Source organism: Gamsiella multidivaricata, assembly GCF_025024155.1.
Source record: "Gamsiella multidivaricata strain RSA 2152 chromosome Unknown BC939scaffold_13, whole genome shotgun sequence".
Taxonomy (NCBI): domain Eukaryota; kingdom Fungi; phylum Mortierellomycota; class Mortierellomycetes; order Mortierellales; family Mortierellaceae; genus Gamsiella; species Gamsiella multidivaricata.
In genome coordinates this window covers 308,363-328,408 of record NW_026251721.1, presented here as the reverse complement: position 1 = coordinate 328,408, position 20,046 = coordinate 308,363, and the positions used below count along the sequence as shown (strand labels likewise).

The window sequence follows — 20,046 nt, the reverse complement described above, 5'->3', positions numbered from 1 at the left end:
GTCTGCCTCTCACGCTCGCACGCGCGCACTCGCACACGCGCACACACGCACACACATCCCGTATCTGTCACATAGGCGCCAAAAAGAGATGAAGGCCAGGAATTGAGGTGGCTTGGTGCATGAAGAGATGACTGTTGTTTACTCCCTCGCCAGCAGACAGCAGTGGGGGGAACCACCAAATCTGCACCCACCGCAACAGTGTCTCTGCTTTCTGATTCTCTCCGCTTCCACTGCCATCATTCTCCTTCTTTTCTTCCGAAAACGAAAAAAAAGCCCCCTTTCTCGGCACACACCCTCGTCTTCTTTCTCCTTCTTCTTTCCATACCATATCATACTCCCAACATGCCTCGCTCGTCCGACCACTCCCGCGATCCTTGGTGAGTCTGCCGTTGTTTTGTCTAGGAGCAATATCAGGATGCTTTGCTGTACAGCGGCAACAAAGTGTGCGATATCGACTACTCAGTGGCAACAAATATTTCGACTCCCAGCTTCGAGCAGCGTCTATGACGCCGAGTCTCTTTGCAGGCTATTTTCTTATGCTCTCTCCTTTTGTCTGCATCCCTGGCTAACCCGCTCTCTTAAACGTTGTTGATTCAGCCCATATGTCATCTTTTCTGATCTCGGTGCCTCGTTTGCCATGGGTGCTATTGGTGGAGGTGTCTGGTACGGTATCAAGGGCGCCAAGAACTCACCAAGGGTAAGGAAAATACTCTTCCTCTCTGTCGCATCCTCTCTCCTGTTTGCACTCGCACTCGTAGTATCAAAACGCTTCCGACTTGCTGTGTTTTGTTTTGTTTTGTTTTGTTTTTTGCATAATGCTTTCCCTCCCTCCTTCGCCCTCACCATCTTGCGTATCCATGTTATTTTCAAGAGCACAGAAGCAACCGCTACTACTACATATCCAACTGTTCTAAACACACTTTGCCCTCCATCTCTGGTTTCTAATACCGACCACAACATCTTTTATTTGCGACTGATCACATTAGGGCGAGCGCTTCCCTGGTGCCCTCGTTTCCCTCAAAGCCCGTGCTCCAGTTCTCGGAGGAAACTTTGCTGTCTGGGGAGGACTCTTCTCGACCTTCGACTGTGGAATGAAGGGTATCCGTCAAAAGGAGGATCCCTGGAACTCGATTGCGTCTGGATTCTTGACCGGCGGTGTCTTGGCTGCCCGTGGTGGCCCCAAGGTCGCCATCACCTCCGCTGCTCTTGGAGGCGTCTTCTTGGCAGTTATCGAAGGTGTTGGAATCGTCCTTTCAAGAGCTTTTGCTGACCAGAACCGTCCCATGATGCCCCAGGTATGTTCTGCTGCACTTTCACTTAAACGTAACGTGCTTTCAGGACGAAAACAACTCGCTTGCTAATCTTCTGGTCAACTCAATGGTCACATTACTTGATAGCTCCCTGATATTGCCCCACCGGCATCTCAGTAAAGGATCGTACAGAATCATTTCGGCAAGGATATGGATATCCGGTGGAGGGGAAGATGAATGGAGACGTCCATGTGGGCCATAACGTTTCAGGAGCAGTGGAGGATATAAAAAGAACCAAAGGCGGCAGCGGTGGATTCAATGAAGGCGGAAAGTGTTGATACTAATCACTAGCCGATTTCGTGGAGATGGCTTTCGATCGGACCTGGATGCACCTCAAGACGATCCACCTGGATCCTCCTGCCTCAACTATCTTGTCTACGTCCATCGAATCACTCTCATTGTTCGTCCTTGCTGCTGCTCCCCTTCGTTTCTATTCTTTTCTTTTTTTTTTCTTTTTCTATCTCTCTCTCGCATTGTCTGTCGTTCAGTCCAACCCTGCATCTCTCCGTCCTCTTTGAACACCTCGTCTGTGCCGTTCCTCCTCTTCACTGCCTTTCTTCGTCTTTGTCCTTCATAATTATTCATCAATACATTTTCCACCTTGTACCATTACTATCTAGACTACTGTTTTCGTTGCTCTCTATGTCATCAAAATAACAATTTACAGGAACAAAAAATGGCGGGTAGTTTTGAAGGATATATTTGGATCAATGCTCTATTGTCCCATTCAGGATCCCTGCAGAAAGATCGTTACGACGGCGCTTCATGCGGTTCTTGACCAGCTTGGCTTCCACCTTCAGGGTCTTGAGCAGCTTGTTCTAAAAGCAAATGCGAGAATGTGTCAGCATTACAATCCATAATATGGCATAAAACAAGTTCAACAATGCTAGAAAAGAACAAAGTGGTGGCTGCCTTATACCTGAAGAGTTTTTTCAAGATCCAGTTCTGCCTTTTTCAGCTTCTGCCATCCAATGTGCCGATCGCACTGACGTCGCAGCATGCACACATGTAGACCAACCTCTTCCATTTGAGGAGACAACGTAGGCGGCATGATACTATGCTCGTCCGCTGATGCTGCAGCACTATGGCGAGCTTCATGTTGATCATCCGACTCATCCGCAGAATTTCTCTTGGAATTCACAAGAACAACCCCAAACGAGGGCGGGGCTACTGAAGACGCTCTTGATCCGGCAGGAGTCGTGGCCAACGACGACGACAAAGCTGTTCGCTCCATCCTCGACATATCCTGAATATCGTCCCAGACAAGGCTATAATCGAATCCGCAGAATGACTCTTTATCCTTGTTCTTGTCTTTGTCTTTGCCCCTTTGACCTTTGCCCTTAGCCTTCGACTTTGATCCAGATGAGAACCGTGGGGCACTCTCCTCTTCTTCTTCCTCCTCTGCAGGTGTCGGCTTGTCCTCTTCCTTCTCTGCTACCAGAGCGGATGCTGGTGGGACCAGCTTTCCGAGTTCTTGTCGTGTCTGCCGATCCACACAAACAGCTAGCTGCTTCTCTCTCTCCTCCAAAATGGAGCACACCTTGCGGACGTACGCCATCTTCTCCCGTATGCCAAGCAGTCTCTGTCGATCATCCAGGTCTGCCAAAGTCAACCAACGCCGTCTCTGAATATGCTGCTGCGCCTGTTCGGGAGGCTGGTGTCCATCCTTCGAAAGATCCGATGTATCCATAGGCGATCCAAAAACTCGTGCCTGCGACTCGTGGATCCTTTGTGTCGCCACCAAAAGCCCGCACTCCTTGGAACAGTACTTTGATTTTCGGGCTGCGGGTCTTTGGCATGCCTCTCGGAAGCACTTTTTCTTATTAGATCCATGTCGGCCTTTCTCTGTATATATAATAAAAAAAGTATCGTCATATTAGAAACAATACAGAAGATAGAATCGCATTAATAGCCAAGACCACCAATGTGTTACAAACCTTCACATCGCTTGCAGTAGTATTTGTCGACCATGTCGCTGTCCTTTTCCGCCACGCCCACACAATCCCCATGGAACCAACCGTCGCAGCCGTCGCACGCAATCATGAATCGGCTGGGATCATACGACGTGCGGCAAATACAGTACAGGCCATCGCCCGCATCCTCTTGCGTCTGTTCCATTATCTCGCGAGAATGCTGTTCCTCCCTCACGAGCCGGTCGATTGGTGGTGTGGTACTTTCCTTTAGCCTTGAAGACAAATGCTGGTTTTTGGATCCTCCTTCAGACTTGACGCCGATCTGTTGAGACAACTCACCACGCTCCATACGCTTCTGTTTAGCAGACTTCTCTCGTACGCTGTCTGTTGGCAGGACCCTGTCATGGCTCGCTCCTGGTTCGGTAGTCTCCGAGGCTGCAACGTTGGGTACATCGTCTTTCTTTGGATTCTCGATGAGACTGGAGAAGTCCTCGGCCGCTCTGCTAAATCGTTTCTTCAAGCTGGTATGACTGGACATTCCAGAGACCTGCTTTTTAACTGAGGGTCCTGTTTTCACGGACGGCTTCAGTTCTACAGTGTCAAGATCCATATCCTCGGTGTCCCTCTGCGGCGTTCCTTGGTGCTTGCCCGCTTTGTGTGGAGCAGTGCCATCATCTATTTGAGGACTATCGGCAATCACCTTCTTCTTGCTGCTCTTTTTCTCTTTCGTGGGAGGCAACAAAGTACCGGTCGATGGTTTGAAGCCTTTGAATGGCTCCCGCGATATGGATAAAGGAGGCGAAGAAGCATAGTGATCCTCATTCGAGCTCTTCTTGCTGCGGCCTGTTGTTCCTTTGGGGTCGTCCTCAGGCTGCGACCGGTATCGTGCGGCCATTGAGTTTGACGTGGGCGTTGAAGATCGAGAACGGGCTGATGTGGCCGCAGAGGCTGCCTTCGGTACCTGCATGGGACTTCCTTTGGCCTCTGCTGGAGCGTCGGAGATCTCAAGTGAGCTGGTAGGGCCGTGGTCAAAGGTAGCCTCACTCTTTTGCCCCGAGCTCTCCTCCTGCATGTAGGTGGCCTGCAGTTCAGGCAGAAAGACGTCGCCGCTGGCCAATGCCCGCGAATCGTCATGGCCATGAGGCCTGCTAACAGGAGTAGAACCCGACGCGGTACTCATCTCATCTTGGTGGCTCCTGACCGCTGTTTCGAGCAAAGACTGGTCACCATCCTTGTCATCCGCAGTCGGACGACTATCGACGCGAATTTTCTTGGTAGCTGTCTTTTGCTCATGACCATCATCATCCTCGATGGAGTGTTTTGATCCAACCACCGGTTCCAGAGCAGCTGGGGGCACAGGCTTGTTGTGTTGCTCAATAATCGACTCTGCCAGACTCTCGACTGATTCGGCACTAGATAACACGGCGCTTGCAACAGAGGCTTTCTTCTTGGGTGGCATCTTTATCACGCGCTCCTTCTTCGTCTTATCCATCTTTTCCGCCTTCTCCTTGACCACCTTCTCTTTAACGACCTTGACAGGTTTCTCCTTCTGCACCTTATCTTTGACAGGTCGTACAGCTTTATCCTTGGTCGTCTTCGCCAACGATGGTGATCCTGCTTCCTGCTGCTCCATGTACTCTGTGGTCGGTTGCGATTCCATGGATGGGTTCCCGGGAACTCCCGGCTGCTCCTCGTAAAGTACATTGCGCACGGACTCCGAATAAGCTACTGAGACATTAGCAAGGCGAGCGGATTCCTGAGGAATGTTGTACAGCTGATTCTGCTCATTGTACGCTCGATCTTGTAAAGGCTGTTGTGGAACCGGCACAACTATGGTTGCATTGTCCTCGTCATCCGTTTCAGTCGTATCGCCGTTGGCTTCCGTTTCGGGTGCGTTGAGAAGATTTATCAGGCTCAGAGAGCGCGAAGGCGGAAGAGATGACTGACTACTAGACGAGGGCAGCTTTTTAGGCGCATCCGCTGATTTTGTTGGATACGAAGGGCTGGGGACAGAGCGTGGTGATACCGGAGTCATTGTTGAGTTGGAGATGGGTCTTTGCCGCGTGTCACTCACGGTACCTTTACCAGTCAGGTGCATATTAGATTGACCTTGACCGGGTGGCGTCATTGGTTGATCCAGTTCAATTGGAGGCTGTGAAGCAGTCGGTGGTTGAGGACGGTACACCGAAGACTGCGTCTCCTGGTTGTGCTGGTATCCATGATGATCACCATGCCCATACCGGAGCTGAGCTTCAGAAGGGTGATGAGCAATGTGATCAACATGGGCATGGTGCTGTTGTGGCGAGTCTTGCTGTTGCTGCTGGTGCTGCTGATGTTGTTGCTGTTGTTGTTGCTGCTGCTTTTGCTGAATATGGTGAAGGTGGTGCTGTTGTTGGAGGCGATGCTGTAATGGCGCTGTCTGTGGCTGTGGAGCCCCCGGCGGCGGCATCGGCTTGCGGACCTGCTTGTGTCCATGGCTCTGCTGCTGTTGCTGCTGCTGCATTTGCAGTTCTGACATGAAATTCATCACGATGGCTTCGTCATTTTCTGCAAGGGGCCGATCGTGCTGGTGATGTGCCTGATGCTCTCGTGGATGCTGAACTGATGTAGCAACCCTAGGTACTCCGGGGTGAGCATCCTGGATTGAACCTCTATGAGGTGGCATGAGAGCTTGGCTGTGCTGAGGTGGAGAAGGTGGTTGTGGTGGGTAGCCTTGGAGGTAATGTTGCTGCGCAGGTAGGCCATGTGGGTGAGGGCGGTCGATCTCTGACGCAGAGGATCTCATGTATCCAGAGGATGAATGTTGAGAGTACTGAGACGAATACTGCTGGTGCTGAAGGTGCGGTTGATGTTGTGGCTGAGGCTGCTGAGGTTGCTGCTGCTGTTGCATCGTCGTTGCGTGGTGCGAGGCTGCATATGGTGATTCCTGATATGAGGTTGGATAGTGATGTGATGGGTACTCGTAATGTGCAGCTTGCACTGCAGGTTCGGATCCATGTGGTCTGTAATCGCCATGGAAACCATGAGCTGACACCGAAGTCTGCCTCGGACGGCTGAAATCCGCTGCGCCTGCGCGAGGAGAGGACGCTCGAGCAGACAAGTGGCCAGCACTGGTGTGACCATAATGCGTAGAATTCGCTGGCGGTGATTGAAGCCGCATATCCATGGCTGACTCTCCGCTGGTACGCCTGGGGGCCGCACGAGATATTGATCCGGAATTCCTCTCAACACCCATTGTCACGTTCGCTGGATGGATAGGATGTGCCGCATGATTGGGATGTACGTGAGGACTAGGACCAGGGACCGGTGCTGCGACAGTGCCATGTTGAAGATGTCGTTGTTGCTGCTGGTGCTGTTGTTGCTGATGGTGATGTGAATGAAGGGGTGGCTGTGAAGGCCCCTGTATGGTCGACGCCGGTGTTGCCTGGTAGCTGGCATCTGAAGGACTCGATGCTGGCGAATACTGACTATACGACCTGTATTGCGACTGCGTGGATATTGAGGGCAATGAGCTTGCACTCCCAGAATATACCTGTACATTAGAAGGCGTCGATGACGACGATGACGATGGCTGTGGTGAGTAGTATCCTTGCTGTTGACTCGGCTGCTGCTGCTGATGATGGTGAGAAAGATGCGATTGTTGTTGAACGTGATGATGGTGCACTTGCTGTTGTGGCACCTGCTGCTGCTGCTGATGCTGGTGCTGAAGTTGGGACTGGTGCGCATGAGGCTGCTGTGGGTAATGGAACGATTGGGATGGATACTGTCGCTCTTCATGATGGTACTGATCCGTACGATGCGAGGGTTGCTGCGCTTGAGGGTGAAGATGTTGCTTCTGAGATGTTGCTGGTGGAGGCTGCTTGATGGCGTGGAGATATGGCTGTTGCGGCTGCGGATGTGAGTGTGCATGTTGCATATGATGCGGAGGTGTATGCGAGCCATGGGGCCCTGGGTAATAGCCGTAGGTTCCAGGGGAATCTGGTGAGGACGGGTTGAGCATGCTCTGGATAGAAGAGCGCCTTGGTGGAGGCGGATCCACGGAGGCTTGGTATGGGGCCTGATTCCCGTAGCTATGTGGTCTTTGCCCTTGCTCTCCCATGATATTGGATATGTATGGGAATGAGGTCGCAGCTGAGTTGTGAGCGAAGAGGGATGGGGCGCGATCTAAAAGAACAGATTAAAGAAGCAAACGGTCAGGTCAGTTCTGGCCATCGCCTAACGCTCTCATTCAAAAAACGCCATTAGTCATCAGCCTCGCTCCTCTTTCTCTTTCTGAGACTCCGTTCTCCTGATCGTTTGATCGCGCCTGCCCAGTTGAGTCCATCCATGTTGAAGCCATCCGCCTGCAGCAACAAGTCGAGTCAGAGCAACATACTTTGAATCCCAAGCAAAAGAGCAGAGATGCGACGCGTTCAATAGCCAAGTGACAGATTCCGTGCGATGACGATAGCGATGACTAGAGAAAACAGAACGGTGATGGCCAGAAGGTTAGGGCTTAATTGGGGCGAGATTTGTGCCGGTGTTTGTCGCTCCATGCTTCTCTTATTCTTGTTCTGTAGCTTCCTTTCTCACTCGCCACCGAAACAAGTAGTTGTTGTTGTTCAGACATACCGATTGAGCGCTTTGCTCCCGAGGTGATGTCCGGATTCCAGGCCGCTTGCTTTTGTGCCGGCTGTGGTATGCGTGGTCCTATACTGTACAATAGGATTAGAAACTAGGTGGAGCGGATGAATGCGTTACTGATGGGAAAAAGAGAAAGGAAGAGAGGGGTGGGGGAGCGAACAGGGACAGGTGGGAGGCAGAATCATTATTTGAACCCAAATGAATTGGCAGGATAGGTGTGTGGCTTGCTTCGCACCGAGCAAATGAACCAGTGGACAATTGGCGCCATATCAATCTCGTTTCTCTGCAGTGCTGCTTCATTCAAGTTCAATCGGCTTTTCTTTTCTCTCTCAACTTCTTCACTTTTTTATTGTATCTTTGATTGTTTGCAAGATCCCGAGAAATTCAGAGAAGAAAAAAGATATGAATGCAAAATGAAAAATTTTTTTAAAAAAAAATGCCGTGAAGAAGGTATTTGGGATGCTATGATACACTGTGAACTTAGAAAGGAGAACGAACACTGTGCATCACTAGAAAAAAGAGAGAGACAGGACATTGGCTGAATACAGAGAACTCGCACTCAGAACAGAGTAACCGAGCCTTAGCATCAATCAATGCCTAATAATTAAAGAAACAGGATCTTCAGCACAGTTGTGACAAAAAAACAGAAAAAAATTATGAGAAGAAAACTAGACGTGCGTCTGTGTTTAGATCAACAGCTTCTCGATCTGGAGCTTGATGGCCAAGATCTGGGCCTTGAGGTCAGAGCCCTCGTTCGAGGTTACCGAAGCCGCAATGACGGGACGAGAGACACCGCAGGCACGACCGAGGGCAGTCTTGGAGGGAACGAAAACGTAGGGGACGTTCTTATCCTCGCAGAGCAGAGGCAAGTGAAGCAAAATCTCAATGGGCTCAGTGTCGGCAGTCATGACAATGAACTCGGCAATACCACGGTTGAGGGTCTTGGTGACCTCGTTAGCACCCTTCTTAAGCTGCTTGTAGTGGGAGGCCTGCTGAACCAAGTCCATGATTGAGTTGGTGAGAGCGGCATCGGCAAGGGGCCAGGCTTTGGGGTTGACTTCGGCCTAAGAACAAGTCCATGCAAGAAATAAGACAAAGACAAAGGCAGAGTGTAAGATTAGAATTTGCCATGGTGCAAGTTGCTTTCCTTCGATCTTGCGAATCATTGGGGGAGGAGAGGGGGTTCTCCAGTCCTGTGCTATGCAGTATAATATGAGGAGCGCAATAATTACCATTGTGTAAGAGTGCTTTAGAGGGTTGAAAGGTGTAAAGTGGGGAGCGAGGTAAGGAAGGGATGCGATGAGAAAAAGGAAAGAAGGAAGAAAAAAAAAAAGAAAAAAGCACCAAATATCATAACAAAAGCAGCCGCCACCATAGATACAGTCACACTTTTGAGTTTCTACGTTCTATCGTAAAGACGCACTTGAACCTCTCCCTGCCTTTACTATGGTCGAGAACGAGTTTAAGATATATGTTTATTATACAGCAAAGATGGCTATCACTTGAGATAACGCAAGGATGTGTACAATTTCCAGTCAGCTCTTTGTAGGATCATACTGGTTCACGTCGTGAGCTTTCCAGCGAGTGGGTGACCTGCTCCATGTCCTTTTGGATCACCTGTACCCAGTTCTGCACGTCGCCGAGCTCCTAAATGAATCCAGCCGGGCACAATTAATACCCTTAAAATTGGTTAGAACTGTCTCCTCAGATGGATATATGGAGTAGTGTTGATACATTGGTCTGCGTTCAATACCCTCCACACAGACACAGTTCAGCTTTGAGGCGCATCTCCACATTAAAATGAGAAGCACTATATGGTGCAGTACCTTGAGAGCTGAATCAAACTGCTCTACAAGCGCGAGCCATTGCGTTGTCTGCTTGGCATATCTTGCGGTCTGCAACGACAGACTTCTTGCCTCCTGTTCCAGGTTCTTTTGATTGAGAAATATCTGCGATACGCTAAGATACAAACATATGGGGTACAACGCAAGGAGAAATGGAACGTTACAAAGCGAGCTATAAACCATACTGTACAGCATCAAACTGGTCCCAAGTATCCCTACCGGCCACTAAGGGTTTCGGCAACTGCGTCCGAGAACACACCAACACTCTGAATGGCCTCTTTCCGCAGGTGCTCTAATTGCAATTGACATGCCTTACGTTCAGTGACAGCTCGCACCGAAACCGACTCATTCTGCTCAACTTACGCACTGCGCACTGTGCCCCAGTTAGTCGTTAATACCGTTTTCCCGCTTTAGTGTCGCCTGCTTTGTCTGATGTTCCTTGACCAATCGAGTGAGAGACATGACATGAACGATTGCAAAAGGAAGAAAGGAATCTACCTGCCTTTGTGCTACACTCAGATTTTTTTTGTTAATAGAAAATCTACCAAACATTGCTAACCTTCGCACTGCACTCGTGAATCAAAATACCATCCCCTCACACCTTGAGACAGAGCTTCAGGTCGAGCATCCCATGGTCCCCAGCTTTTATATAAAAAAAATAAAAAGCTAATCAGCTTAAAAAGTAGCGCCCATACTAGGACTCGAACCTAGAACTTTCACCTTAGGAGGGAGATGGAATATCCATTTTCCCATATGGGCTTACATGTCAGTATTTTGCGTAGTTCTATTCACATTCATATATTAATATATTTTTGTTAAAACGATCGTTTTTTTTACGAAATTGCGCTTTTTTTACGCTTAAAACGACAATATTTGCTTCGATAGATGATTTTGTGTGGTCCAGAAGCCATTTCGATGTTATTTCGAGTCTTTTTGGCCTTGAATGGATGAAATTAGCGAGTTTATTTCATTTCCTGCGATAAAGAGGATGGTGCGTACTTCAGTAACGATGAACTAATGAAAAAATGGTAGAGAGTAAATGGATGGATATCGTGCATGGAGACAGGCAGTGCGAAAATGGGAACAGGAGAGAGAGGAGGCCGAACGGAAGGACAAGCCCTTCACTGCGACTTATCCCAACTTCTCGGCAACAGGAACGAAGGCTATCTGGGAGTCAATGCAGTGGATTCAGGGGACGGCGGAAATACGAGGGACATATCGGGTTGCGGAAGGAGAGGAGCCGGAGAGTGAGGCAGATTGGGAGGTCAAGGACTTATACCGAGGTTTGGTGCCAACGGGACTCATTGAGACCTGGAAGCAGCTATTTACCACCACCAAGTGGATTGCGACGATCATGGTGACAAAGTTCGTGAGCAGGATCGAAGTGTTTGGCAGGACCAAGATATGGAACAAACGATGCGAGGACACTGTCGCCTGGGAAAAGTCAGTTGGAATCACCATCATGAGCAAACGCGCCGGAGGACGCAACGGTGATCGGGGACACCAACGTAGTGTTGGTGATTTCTCTGATTTGAAAGGGAGACGGTTACTTGCAGCGGAGATCCAGGAAGGTAGACGGACCGCGGATTATAGGGTGCTACAGCATTGCTTGGGGCGAGGGAAGTTGGACATAATGGAGGGGTTATTCGGTTTAAAAACAACTTTATTAACATTGGATCTGGATTAGGAGACGTGTATCGCGCAACAGGTCACGCAGGAGTTAGGTTAGGCTAGCTATGCGACATGGGTTATGAATTTGACGCCTCAAGCCAACATAGTTGGTAGGGGATGCGGCTCTGCCGTGCATGGAAGGCATCTATGGCTTCAAGGCCTTTGCGGACCATGCGTCGCGTGTTCATGGGGATTTATGTTAATAATATAAAAAAAAAAAAAATGGTAGAGAGTAAATGGGGAAGAAACTCTTTTATAACAGTGCTCATGGAGATTTATGTTAATAAAAAAAAAAGAAAGAACCCCTTTTATAACAAGGAGTTTTCAGCTTTTAACACACTGATGAGGTGTGGCAATTGTTGCGCAGGCCCCAGGGGCAGGCCTGGGGGAATGTGGCCTGTCTTTTGGCGACTGTGGATCGGCTCTACTGGCGGAAAGGACGACACTAGTAGATCATTGCTAGTTAGGTCTGAGAGATTCGCAGGGTCAATCGACTCGAGAGACAAATTGTTATATTATTAAAAATAAAAAGTGGATTTATGTTAATAAAATTGTAGTGCAACTATGGTAGATCGTTGCAGAGTCAATTGACCCGAGAGACAAATTGTTTAATAGGCTTGCAATTTATTAATCAGTCAGAAAAATCTACGTATCGCTGCTTCTTTCTGGTAGAATTGCTATCGTTTTCCGTTACCGAGGGAGCTGACGTGTGCAAATGGGTATCGGCGCCAACATCAGATTCTGGATTTAGAAGAGGATCTGCTTTCGCTACAAGCACCTTCTCGGGCTCAGCTTTGGCTCTAGGTAATAGCAGATCAGCCGAAGTTGCCTGTGGTGCGGCTTTTCGCGCCATGGTCAACATGACGGGGTCTGCAGCACGAGGCCCCAGAGGCAGCATTGGCGGTGGATGTGTCGCTTCCGTCATGCCTGGTTTGGGTGTCCCTGCAAGTCCAACAGCTGGTGGAGGACAGTGCTTTTGTCTTTGTCGTTTGCTGGACTCCAGAAGATTCTTCGCGCGCTGTTGACTAAGCGAGAGAAGAGATTTATGTTCGTCGGATTCACTACCGCTGGAACCATCGTCGAGATCGATCCATTTTTGGGATTTGCTAGATTCTGATACGCTCCCCCGCGCTGGTTGATTTGAGAAAAATATATCGCCCTGGACTTCACGACCACCTTTGGGCGTGGCTGCTTTGCTGGCCCTTGGTTGTGCAATGGGACGCATAGTACCTTTGATATCGATGGTGCGCTGGCGGACCGACGACGGGTCCTTCAATGGACGCATAGGTGCTGGCGGCGACTTGACGCGTTCGGCCAAGAGTCGAAGAGAGCGTTCCCTTGCCTCGAGATCGTCGTTCAATCGCTTAGGACTACCAGGAACAAACTTTCCAGAGACGGGATCATAGCCCATCCTGCGGATCATCTCCACGGGGAACAGCTCTGTGGTCTTTGTGGGCGTTTCTGTGTGGAGTCAATGGAATCCGCGTTCAGTGTCACTTTCAAATATAATCAATGGCACCGTTCACACACCAAGGTACACAAAAAAAGGCAATAGACTTACTAGGTGAAGTGACATCTTTGGCCCATGCCGCATCTTTGCTCGTCTTTGACTGTCGCAGGTATTGGCCACCGGGATTGTTCTGGTTCATCAAGAATGTTGATAGATTATCACCAGACTGCTGAGGGCCCTTGCTTGGACTCTTATAATCCATCATCGATGAAGTCCCGATCCCGTCATCGTCGAATATATACGTGGTTTCCTTCGGTTCACGCGCCAACATCCGAGCTCTTTCTGATGGAGGCTTTGAATGGCCCACGCCGCCTATCCTGTGCAATACACCTGTAGGACCAGCCTGCACCGGTGTTTTTTCTAGGTCGTAGATCGAGCTGGTTCCAGCAATGAGGCTCCCTCGCTGATTGCGGCGCTTGTTCGTGGCCATCATGATGTGATAATTGCAATAGATCGACCCTCGTCTATCCAGAATCTTGCCGCAGTTTTCGCCATTCAATTTTACAGCCTCGCATAACCCAAAGTCGCTGCTCGTCCCAATGACAATAAGACAGTCCGGATGCTCAACCTCGACTCCAAGGGTCCCTGCATGCTATATTGATAAACAAGTCCAGGTAACGGTTCAGTTTCACAACCAAGGATGAGAAAAATGATATTGTTGGCTCCTTAGTGACCATCACATACCTCGGCCTGGCTCAAGACCTTTGGGTCCATGATGGCGACAATATCTCCAACACGCAATTTGCCGTGATGTCTCTCCATGGCTGTCCGGAACATGAACACGTTGATAACACTACCTCGAAGGTCGCAGAGCTGAAAGTGGCAGTACCGGACTTTCTTGGCGGTCATTCGCTGCTTTGATTTCGCCCCAATCACGCCAGCGACCATCCAGTCTCTCCCATCCGGTCCTATCGTGGTACTGCTAGTATTGCTGCTCCCAAGTCTACCTGTTGAAGCAGCCCCATTAGGTGCTGACAACGATAGTACGCCAGTTGTTGGACGTCTTGTCGCATTCTCACGGATCCGGTCTCTATCCTTAATGGGTATTATCCGTAGATCTCGAGTCATCTTTGCTGCATCATCGCATGTCGTAATACGATCCCTAATGAGACGTTCAGCGATCAGTAAGAGGAGGGAGCAACCGTTCCAGAGGGCACATATAAGTACAATCAGGGGGTCTACCTTATCCGAAGTCCTGTTAGAGGATCAAAATCTGCGGTATGGCCCAGTTGTGTAGACTCTTCAGATGAAAGTGGCTCGCAGCTGGCTCTCTTAGTGTAAAATGTTGCCCTCGAGTTACTCTGCATCAAGCGATCCGTCTCTCGTTTCCGTTTCTGAGCCTGGACGATTTCTGTCAGCGTGGGTTCTGTAATGCCGTCCCCAGCTACATCCTTCGTTGGTTGGCTGTGAACTGATAAATCGTCCTTGGCTTTGTCTTTGTTGGGAAGCGGTACAGTAGAGAACGGTCCGTTGATTGGTGCCGGCGACAGTCGCTCAAAGTCCTCGTCATCGATCAAGGCATCCAGGAACGCATCATCCAGATCCTCATCCAGTAGGTCCTGAAATGAATTCATTGGTTCCTTACTATCGAGTACTGCCTCTGCATCGATCGCACTGTTCCATGAAGGCGCCTTCACGGGTGTGACGGAGCCTTCCTTCAGAAGACGAGACTGTCTTTTTGAACTTGGTGTAGAGGTCCCATATCGTCCTCCCTGTGAAGATAGCGAGGGTTGTTTGGGAAGAGGCGATGGACTATGCTGTCGTTTCCTAGACGAGGACCCAGAAGGGGGCGACATGAACCGTGTGCGAGCTGGAGGAGACGGCGTCCTGAACCCTGGCGAGAAAAGAGGTGTAGTGGTCTTGGTAGGTGTTGTCATATCGGAAAGAGCCACGGCCACCATGTCATCCGTACTCTCCAATGATAAGGGAGCAACTTGAGGAGCGCCTTTCAATGGGGTTCCTGCTTTGTTGCGTTTCGAAACGGGTGTCAACATCGATCCCCATTCAGAATCTTCGTCCTGAACTGTAGTCTGTCCCACATCTGAATTACTGGCCGATGATTTCTGAGTATTCTCCGCACCGGTTTTGACTGTGGCCTTTCGCAATTGCTTCGCCTGAAGTTTGGCCTCGAGTCGCGCCTTTATTCGAGTGACTTCTTCTAATAATGCCACTAGAAGAATCATTCCAGGTTTGAGTGAAAGGCACTATGACGAGTACTGCAATGATAACAGCAGCAGCGTATACAAGAGCAGAACATACGGGCCTCATCGTCAGAAGAAAATACTTCGGCGGCTGTCGTCCCTGATAGTATATTCTGAGGGGGAGTAGGATGACTTTGCGAAGTCATCGGAGTTAACTCATGCTGTCCATGGTGCTCCATTGTCTCTTCATGGGCGACCAAACTGGACAGCGTCCAACTGGTTTTCTGGATTCCGCTGTCCCTGTCCATGAGCGTATTGACGATAAACTGCCACGGTCGTCTCTGTACTGCTCCTTGATGTCGTGTCAAATGACTGAGTGCTGTTTAGAAGGCTGAAAGATGTGTTTGCAGGCGAGTACCAAGTGATACTCCAAAAAGTGGATAGAAAGAGGCAACCAGTCACGATAAACAACCAGGCTCCTTATTCATTGCCGAACTCACATCGACAACTCTTAATTAAAAACTAACAACACAAGTAGCCAGGTCCAAACACTGTACAGGAAACAAGGACGGAGTAAACATCGAGTCAGACAATTGGCGTTGCTGTAATATAAGAGCATATGGTAGTCAAGAAAACAAAGCGGCCCATGGGTAAGCGGAAGAGGGCACCAGTGACAGCAGCAGCACCAGACACAGGACCAGGCTCCGTCACAGCAAAGCAGGGAGCACTGACCACCATCTCAGCAGCAGCCATGACAGATCCAGTCTCTCTACTCATGTCCCTGACTCCCTCTGGCGCAGAAACCACATCCACGACGTCGTCCTTGCTCACTGTGAAGAGTTCCAAGGCCGTTGCTCGAAAGAAATCGTCGCTCGCCACGGCTCAACTCATCCGCCGGTATCATACTCTGAACAAGGAGCTTTCAAAATGCCTGGCACGGATCGATGGCAGCAAGTATAGCAGTTCGACTGGCTCTGATCAGCGGAGAAGGCAAACAGCGGATCAGACAGCCGTTGATTTGACAAGAATTGCAGAAATTCGACAAGAGATGGACGACTTGGGCGGACTGGACATGTACCAAAAAGCATCTACACTTGGACAGTCTAAGCAGCGCGGGGGCGACTCTAGCAAATGGTTGATACCGATCCTTGAGAGCTGCCATCCAGAATTGAACAAGAAGGTATCGACCGGAATTGCACGACTATGAACTTGTGTCTTCGAAATTATGCCCTTCTTTACTAAACTAGTGTCATTCTTGTCTTTAAACCTCTTGTATTATTTTAGGCCGGTCCTGCGTTAAAACTTTTGGATATCGGTGCGCTTTCACCCCACAATTATCAAAAGTACTCTTCATGGATCCACACCGTCCCTATTGATCTTAACCCTCAGGACCCTCTAATCACCAAAATGGATTTTCTGGAGATGCCCGTACCAACAGACAGAGAGAAGCTTTTTGATGTGGTTTGTCTCTCGCTCGTTGTCAATTTTGTAGGCGACCCAACCCAACGTGGGGAGATCCTTCGTTACTCGACGCGATTTTTGGTACCAGGTACGGGGGTCCTTTACTTGGTCCTTCCTCTGCCATGCATCGAAAACTCGCGATACATGGATCATGAGCTGCTCGTGAAGATGATGTCCTCTCTTGGATATACTACTTTGGTCAGCCATCATTTTGCGAAGAAATTAGCCTACTACGCATTTAGGCTGGATATTTCACCCGCAGAAAAGGAGCTTTCTTCAAGGGCAAAGTCAGGGACGACCCAGCCGTTATTCCCGAAAAAGCTGCGCCATGATAAGCCGAACAGGAATAAGTAAGCTCCCTTCTATTTATTGTTGGTCGAATGTGGCCTAGAGAGAAGTAACCAACAAGCTTTCTAATGTTCTCTTTTTTTTGAGTTACTAGTTTCTGCGTCATACTCGTGTAGAGCCTGTGTTTGTACTACTGTCAATAAACTGCTTCTTGATTACGAAGGCACAAGAGGAGCAACATGAAAGCCACGAAAGATAGAATTGAAAAAAAATGGTTGATGGCTCAACAGACGCACAGCAAAATAGGACGCGTCCTTTAGAGTTTTGCTTGACGCGTGTGAGCCGCGTATAAGTCATAGTACATTGTCGTTTACTGCATATGTAGCAACTAATATAGTGTTCACTGCCCTCTGAATCCCTTTGCTCTCGCTCAGACTATGGATCAGCAGAGTCGATTCCTCTTCAGCAGGCTCCAGCCTCATTCCGCTGCAGCTGCTCTGTTCGCCCGCGGACGGAGTCTTTATGCTGTATCGGAAGCCTTTCCCGTCTCGCTCGCTGGCCTCTCCAGAACTTCTCAGCCTCGCCGCAGTGCGTTCGGGAATATAAATCTCGATGGACCAGTCTCCTAAACCCACTGTTGCCATCCAAATGACGATCTCAACCACCGCAGCCTCGATGCGCCACGGATCATTCCCGCCTACGTCGCACACCCTAACCTCGTCTTTGCGGGATATGAGCCCATCCTGAGGGGGTGCAGGTTCGTCCGAAATGCATATCACGACTTCCTTCGGCACACCGAACCCTCGAACCATAGCCGCACGTTCGCCAGCCAACTCGCGCGCTTGAGTGATGTTCAAGAGAAACTGGAGATGGTACCGCCTCGTTTGCATGTCCTTGAGGCATGAGTGCATCTCTGGTCGCAAGATATAAGCTATTGGTACCCTTCTATCCATCCGAACAGTCTTGTTAAGAATCCTCCGAGATAGTTGCATCCTCTTGGGGATCATGCTTGGCTGACCACCTTGGTAATACTCGTCACAGCTTTCGCAAATCTCGTCGTGGGACAAAAAGATGTCGATTATGAATCTAATCGCGCCCATGATTGTGCCCAAGGAGCACGACTCAACCGTGAACACGCTTTCTTGCTCTGCGCCAGGAATCGGCCCATAGCTGCGTCCCAGTGCCTCCTTGAGGCAAGCGATCGAGGATGCGATCGAGTTATTCTCCCGCTTTTCGTCGCTGGCTTGCGCGCATTTCTTGTCGGTTTGAGCACATTCTGCTGATCCCGTCAAGTAATGGATGATTTTACTGGGAATTAGTAGGCATAGCTGCCATAGCGTGAAGCCCTCCGTCCTCGGGTTCAAGTTCTGCAGAAATGCTTGTAGTCCACGACAAACTCGTCCCCCTGTCCCTGACAACCCAAAAACAACATCGTGGTCGTCGTAGATGAGCGCAGATTCGTGGGGGATCAGATATGTATCAACCTTGTGGTCATTGCGAAGTGGTCCCACCAAACTGGCAAAGTCCATACCCCGCGGTAGCTGGTGTGCTGCATAAACGAGGCGGAGGTTGACTAGGGGATCAGACTCCGTCACCGGTCCTAGGTACTCATGAGAGTGGTATAGATACATCGCGTCGCCCAGGTCGCTCGAGTCGTCGTATCTCAGAGAAGAGCCGCTATGGAGCCATGCATTGTCATAGCGTTCGAGGCCGTAAGGCATCCCGCCTGCCTCGATCTTGAATACACCTTGACCATGATTAGGTTTTGGATGGTGCTGATCGGAGATGAGCATCGCGGATTTAAAAAGACGGGAGAGCACAGGCCACCATACTGAAGCTGGAAAAGCTGCGAGCTGCGGATCCAAGTGACTTAGCAGACTTCTAATATCATTGGACTCTGGATAAGTAATGTTGATGTCAAGCATAGCCTAGGTATGCCGGCGATTAGAAAAGGGTGATTAGGGGTGATTCATAGCAATCGTGGCATACTAAGGAGCTTCTGAGTTTCCAACGTACCTGCGGTTCATCAAACACGCTAGGTCCGACGACTCCTTGCTCTACACCTTTGAACGAGGTCCATTGCGTATGAATCAAGTCAGGGCCATCCCTCACGATAGGTGTCGACCATAGGCTACGCTGTTCTTCATAAACCCCATCGATTATAGCCGGATTCGCAAGGCTCGAGCAAATGTCTTGAGGCGAAGAATAATGGATCTCGCTTCCGGAATGAGACTTGGCCATCCTTGTCGCATCGAAACTCGCACTCTGGCTATATGGCGATGAGGGCATTGTTTGAAGATCACACTGGGGGGTTGAGATTATCTCGTCCACTGCCTGTGAACATATATCTACGGAGATAGAGTTTGCTTCTTGGTTCGACAATAGACGTGAAGATATTTTCTCCTGAGTTGATAGCTCTTGGAGTGCATGAAATTCGAATGGCAGCTGTGGTGGTGATAATGACGGCGTATTGCTCCCCAGGTCATAATGAGGACGAGATAATTGAGAGGTTAAAGGTTCCGACCCGTCTGCGGAAGTGGAAATGGAGTTGCAATTGATGTCTTGATGGTTTGGGTGGCCACTCTGGTTACTGTTGTAGTCTTGACTGTGGTTTTGAGTGAAGCCACTGTAGCCCTGATTGCTGCTATAGCGTTGCTCGTTATGGTGGCCTTGGTTGTAGGGGTGACTGTAACCGCGGTTGTTGTTGTGGGCGTGGTTGTAACTGTTGTTACGAGCCATGCCCTCGCCATGGTCGTGTTCATATCCACTGTTGCTAGTGTTGTTGCCATTACTGTTGAAATTATTATTGTGGCTGTAGCTTCTGCTGCTGCTGTCTTCGACGCTGCTGGCGTGTTGTGGAGGCGCTATCGAGGTCCTCGGCGGTGAGGATACAGGGGCCAGAGTGGTGTTCTGTCCTGTTGGCTCCCTAATTAATGTCGCCGCCGTTTGCAAAGGTACACGCACAGGCGCAGGCGCAGGCACAGGGGACGCAGAGGGCGGGGTAATATGTGAATGGATAGCAGCCCTCCAGGTTTGGGCCTCTCCAGCAGCAGCAGCAGGCGTAGCAGCAGCAGGAGCAGGAGCAGGAGCAGGAACAGGAGCAGGAGCAGGAACAGGAGCAGGAACAGGAGCAGGAACAGAAACAGGATGGGGCAGGGTCCGCAGGACGGCAAGGACCTCCTCATGAGAGACTGCCACGAGCTTGACGGGGGTCAATTGGGTGGACCTCATGCAGATGTCAGGAATGGAATCAAAGGGAGAGAGGGTTGGAGGAAGAAAGGGCTT

At 49.8% G+C, this 20,046-nt stretch overlaps 7 protein-coding genes and 1 non-coding gene across 8 annotated transcripts; 2 read left to right on the top strand and 6 right to left on the bottom strand.

The window, feature by feature from the left end:
* Nucleotides 1-342: 342 nt before the first annotated feature.
* Nucleotides 343-1,430, top strand: BC939DRAFT_483392 (mitochondrial import inner membrane translocase subunit; the record flags this gene model as incomplete). Its single annotated transcript, XM_051559177.1, has 4 exons — nucleotides 343-377; nucleotides 598-697; nucleotides 987-1,295; nucleotides 1,398-1,430. The coding sequence occupies 4 exons, from the start codon at nucleotides 343-345 to the stop codon at nucleotides 1,428-1,430; spliced, it is 477 nt and encodes a 158-aa protein (XP_051415155.1).
* Nucleotides 1,431-3,239: 1,809 nt separating this feature from the next.
* BC939DRAFT_394071 (uncharacterized protein) lies at nucleotides 3,240-3,428 on the bottom strand (the record flags this gene model as incomplete). The annotated part of the gene is made up of 1 exon (XM_051552125.1): nucleotides 3,240-3,428. The coding sequence occupies one exon, from the start codon at nucleotides 3,426-3,428 to the stop codon at nucleotides 3,240-3,242; it is 189 nt and encodes a 62-aa protein (XP_051415154.1).
* Nucleotides 3,429-8,165: 4,737 nt separating this feature from the next.
* On the bottom strand, nucleotides 8,166-9,148 carry BC939DRAFT_442945 (ribonucleoprotein-associated protein). Its single transcript, XM_051554463.1, has 2 exons — nucleotides 9,079-9,148; nucleotides 8,166-8,910 (listed from the first exon to the last, which is right to left on the bottom strand). The coding sequence occupies exons 1-2, from the start codon at nucleotides 9,079-9,081 to the stop codon at nucleotides 8,533-8,535; spliced, it is 381 nt and encodes a 126-aa protein (XP_051415153.1). The 5' UTR covers nucleotides 9,082-9,148; the 3' UTR covers nucleotides 8,166-8,532.
* A 127-nt stretch (nucleotides 9,149-9,275) lies between these two features.
* Nucleotides 9,276-10,376, bottom strand: BC939DRAFT_442944 (GCN5-like protein 1-domain-containing protein). Its single transcript, XM_051554462.1, has 4 exons — nucleotides 10,089-10,376; nucleotides 9,910-9,982; nucleotides 9,673-9,805; nucleotides 9,276-9,493 (listed from the first exon to the last, which is right to left on the bottom strand). Exons 1-4 carry the CDS (start codon nucleotides 10,240-10,242, stop codon nucleotides 9,398-9,400), a joined length of 456 nt encoding a protein of 151 aa, XP_051415152.1. The 5' UTR covers nucleotides 10,243-10,376; the 3' UTR covers nucleotides 9,276-9,397.
* BC939DRAFT_t46 lies at nucleotides 10,377-10,449 on the bottom strand. Its single transcript has one exon. It is a non-coding gene; the product is annotated as a tRNA-Arg (tRNA).
* Nucleotides 10,450-11,977: 1,528 nt separating this feature from the next.
* Nucleotides 11,978-15,500, bottom strand: BC939DRAFT_442929 (uncharacterized protein). Its single transcript, XM_051554461.1, has 5 exons — nucleotides 15,131-15,500; nucleotides 14,054-15,041; nucleotides 13,556-13,973; nucleotides 12,923-13,463; nucleotides 11,978-12,822 (listed from the first exon to the last, which is right to left on the bottom strand). The coding sequence occupies exons 1-5, from the start codon at nucleotides 15,318-15,320 to the stop codon at nucleotides 11,993-11,995; spliced, it is 2,967 nt and encodes a 988-aa protein (XP_051415151.1). The 5' UTR covers nucleotides 15,321-15,500; the 3' UTR covers nucleotides 11,978-11,992.
* On the top strand, nucleotides 15,501-17,009 carry BC939DRAFT_526562 (putative methyltransferase-domain-containing protein). The gene is made up of 3 exons (XM_051561370.1): nucleotides 15,501-16,192; nucleotides 16,297-16,823; nucleotides 16,916-17,009. The coding sequence occupies exons 1-3, from the start codon at nucleotides 15,632-15,634 to the stop codon at nucleotides 16,935-16,937; spliced, it is 1,110 nt and encodes a 369-aa protein (XP_051415150.1). The 5' UTR covers nucleotides 15,501-15,631; the 3' UTR covers nucleotides 16,938-17,009.
* Nucleotides 16,941-20,046, bottom strand: BC939DRAFT_50465 (uncharacterized protein). The gene is made up of 2 exons (XM_051560554.1): nucleotides 18,778-20,046; nucleotides 16,941-18,689 (listed from the first exon to the last, which is right to left on the bottom strand). The coding sequence occupies exons 1-2, from the start codon at nucleotides 19,990-19,992 to the stop codon at nucleotides 17,115-17,117; spliced, it is 2,790 nt and encodes a 929-aa protein (XP_051415149.1). The 5' UTR covers nucleotides 19,993-20,046; the 3' UTR covers nucleotides 16,941-17,114.

Bases quoted from the DNA above. Each gene is read 5' to 3' on its own strand.
- BC939DRAFT_442944 (XM_051554462.1), bottom strand. From the start codon at position 10,242: ATGTTTGGTAGATTTTCTATTAACAAAAAAAATCTGAGTGTAGCACAA. The intron at 9,806-9,909 runs GTAGGGATACTT...TTTGTATCTTAG, and splicing joins GCCGAAACCCTTAGTGGCCG to CGTATCGCAGATATTTCTCA. The intron at 9,494-9,672 runs GTACTGCACCAT...GGATTCATTTAG, and splicing joins AGTTTGATTCAGCTCTCAAG to GAGCTCGGCGACGTGCAGAA.
- BC939DRAFT_442929 (XM_051554461.1), bottom strand. From the start codon at position 15,320: ATGGACAGGGACAGCGGAATCCAGAAAACCAGTTGGACGCTGTCCAGT. The intron at 13,974-14,053 runs GTAGACCCCCTG...ACGTCTCATTAG, and splicing joins CTAACAGGACTTCGGATAAG to GGATCGTATTACGACATGCG. The intron at 12,823-12,922 runs GTAAGTCTATTG...GACTCCACACAG, and splicing joins CAAAGATGTCACTTCACCTA to AAACGCCCACAAAGACCACA.
- BC939DRAFT_526562 (XM_051561370.1), top strand. From the start codon at position 15,632: ATGGTAGTCAAGAAAACAAAGCGGCCCATGGGTAAGCGGAAGAGGGCA. The intron at 16,193-16,296 runs GTATCGACCGGA...GTATTATTTTAG, and splicing joins ATCCAGAATTGAACAAGAAG to GCCGGTCCTGCGTTAAAACT. The intron at 16,824-16,915 runs GTAAGCTCCCTT...TTGAGTTACTAG, and splicing joins GATAAGCCGAACAGGAATAA to TTTCTGCGTCATACTCGTGT.
- BC939DRAFT_50465 (XM_051560554.1), bottom strand. From the start codon at position 19,992: ATGAGGTCCACCCAATTGACCCCCGTCAAGCTCGTGGCAGTCTCTCAT. The intron at 18,690-18,777 runs GTACGTTGGAAA...CGGCATACCTAG, and splicing joins GCGTGTTTGATGAACCGCAG to GCTATGCTTGACATCAACAT.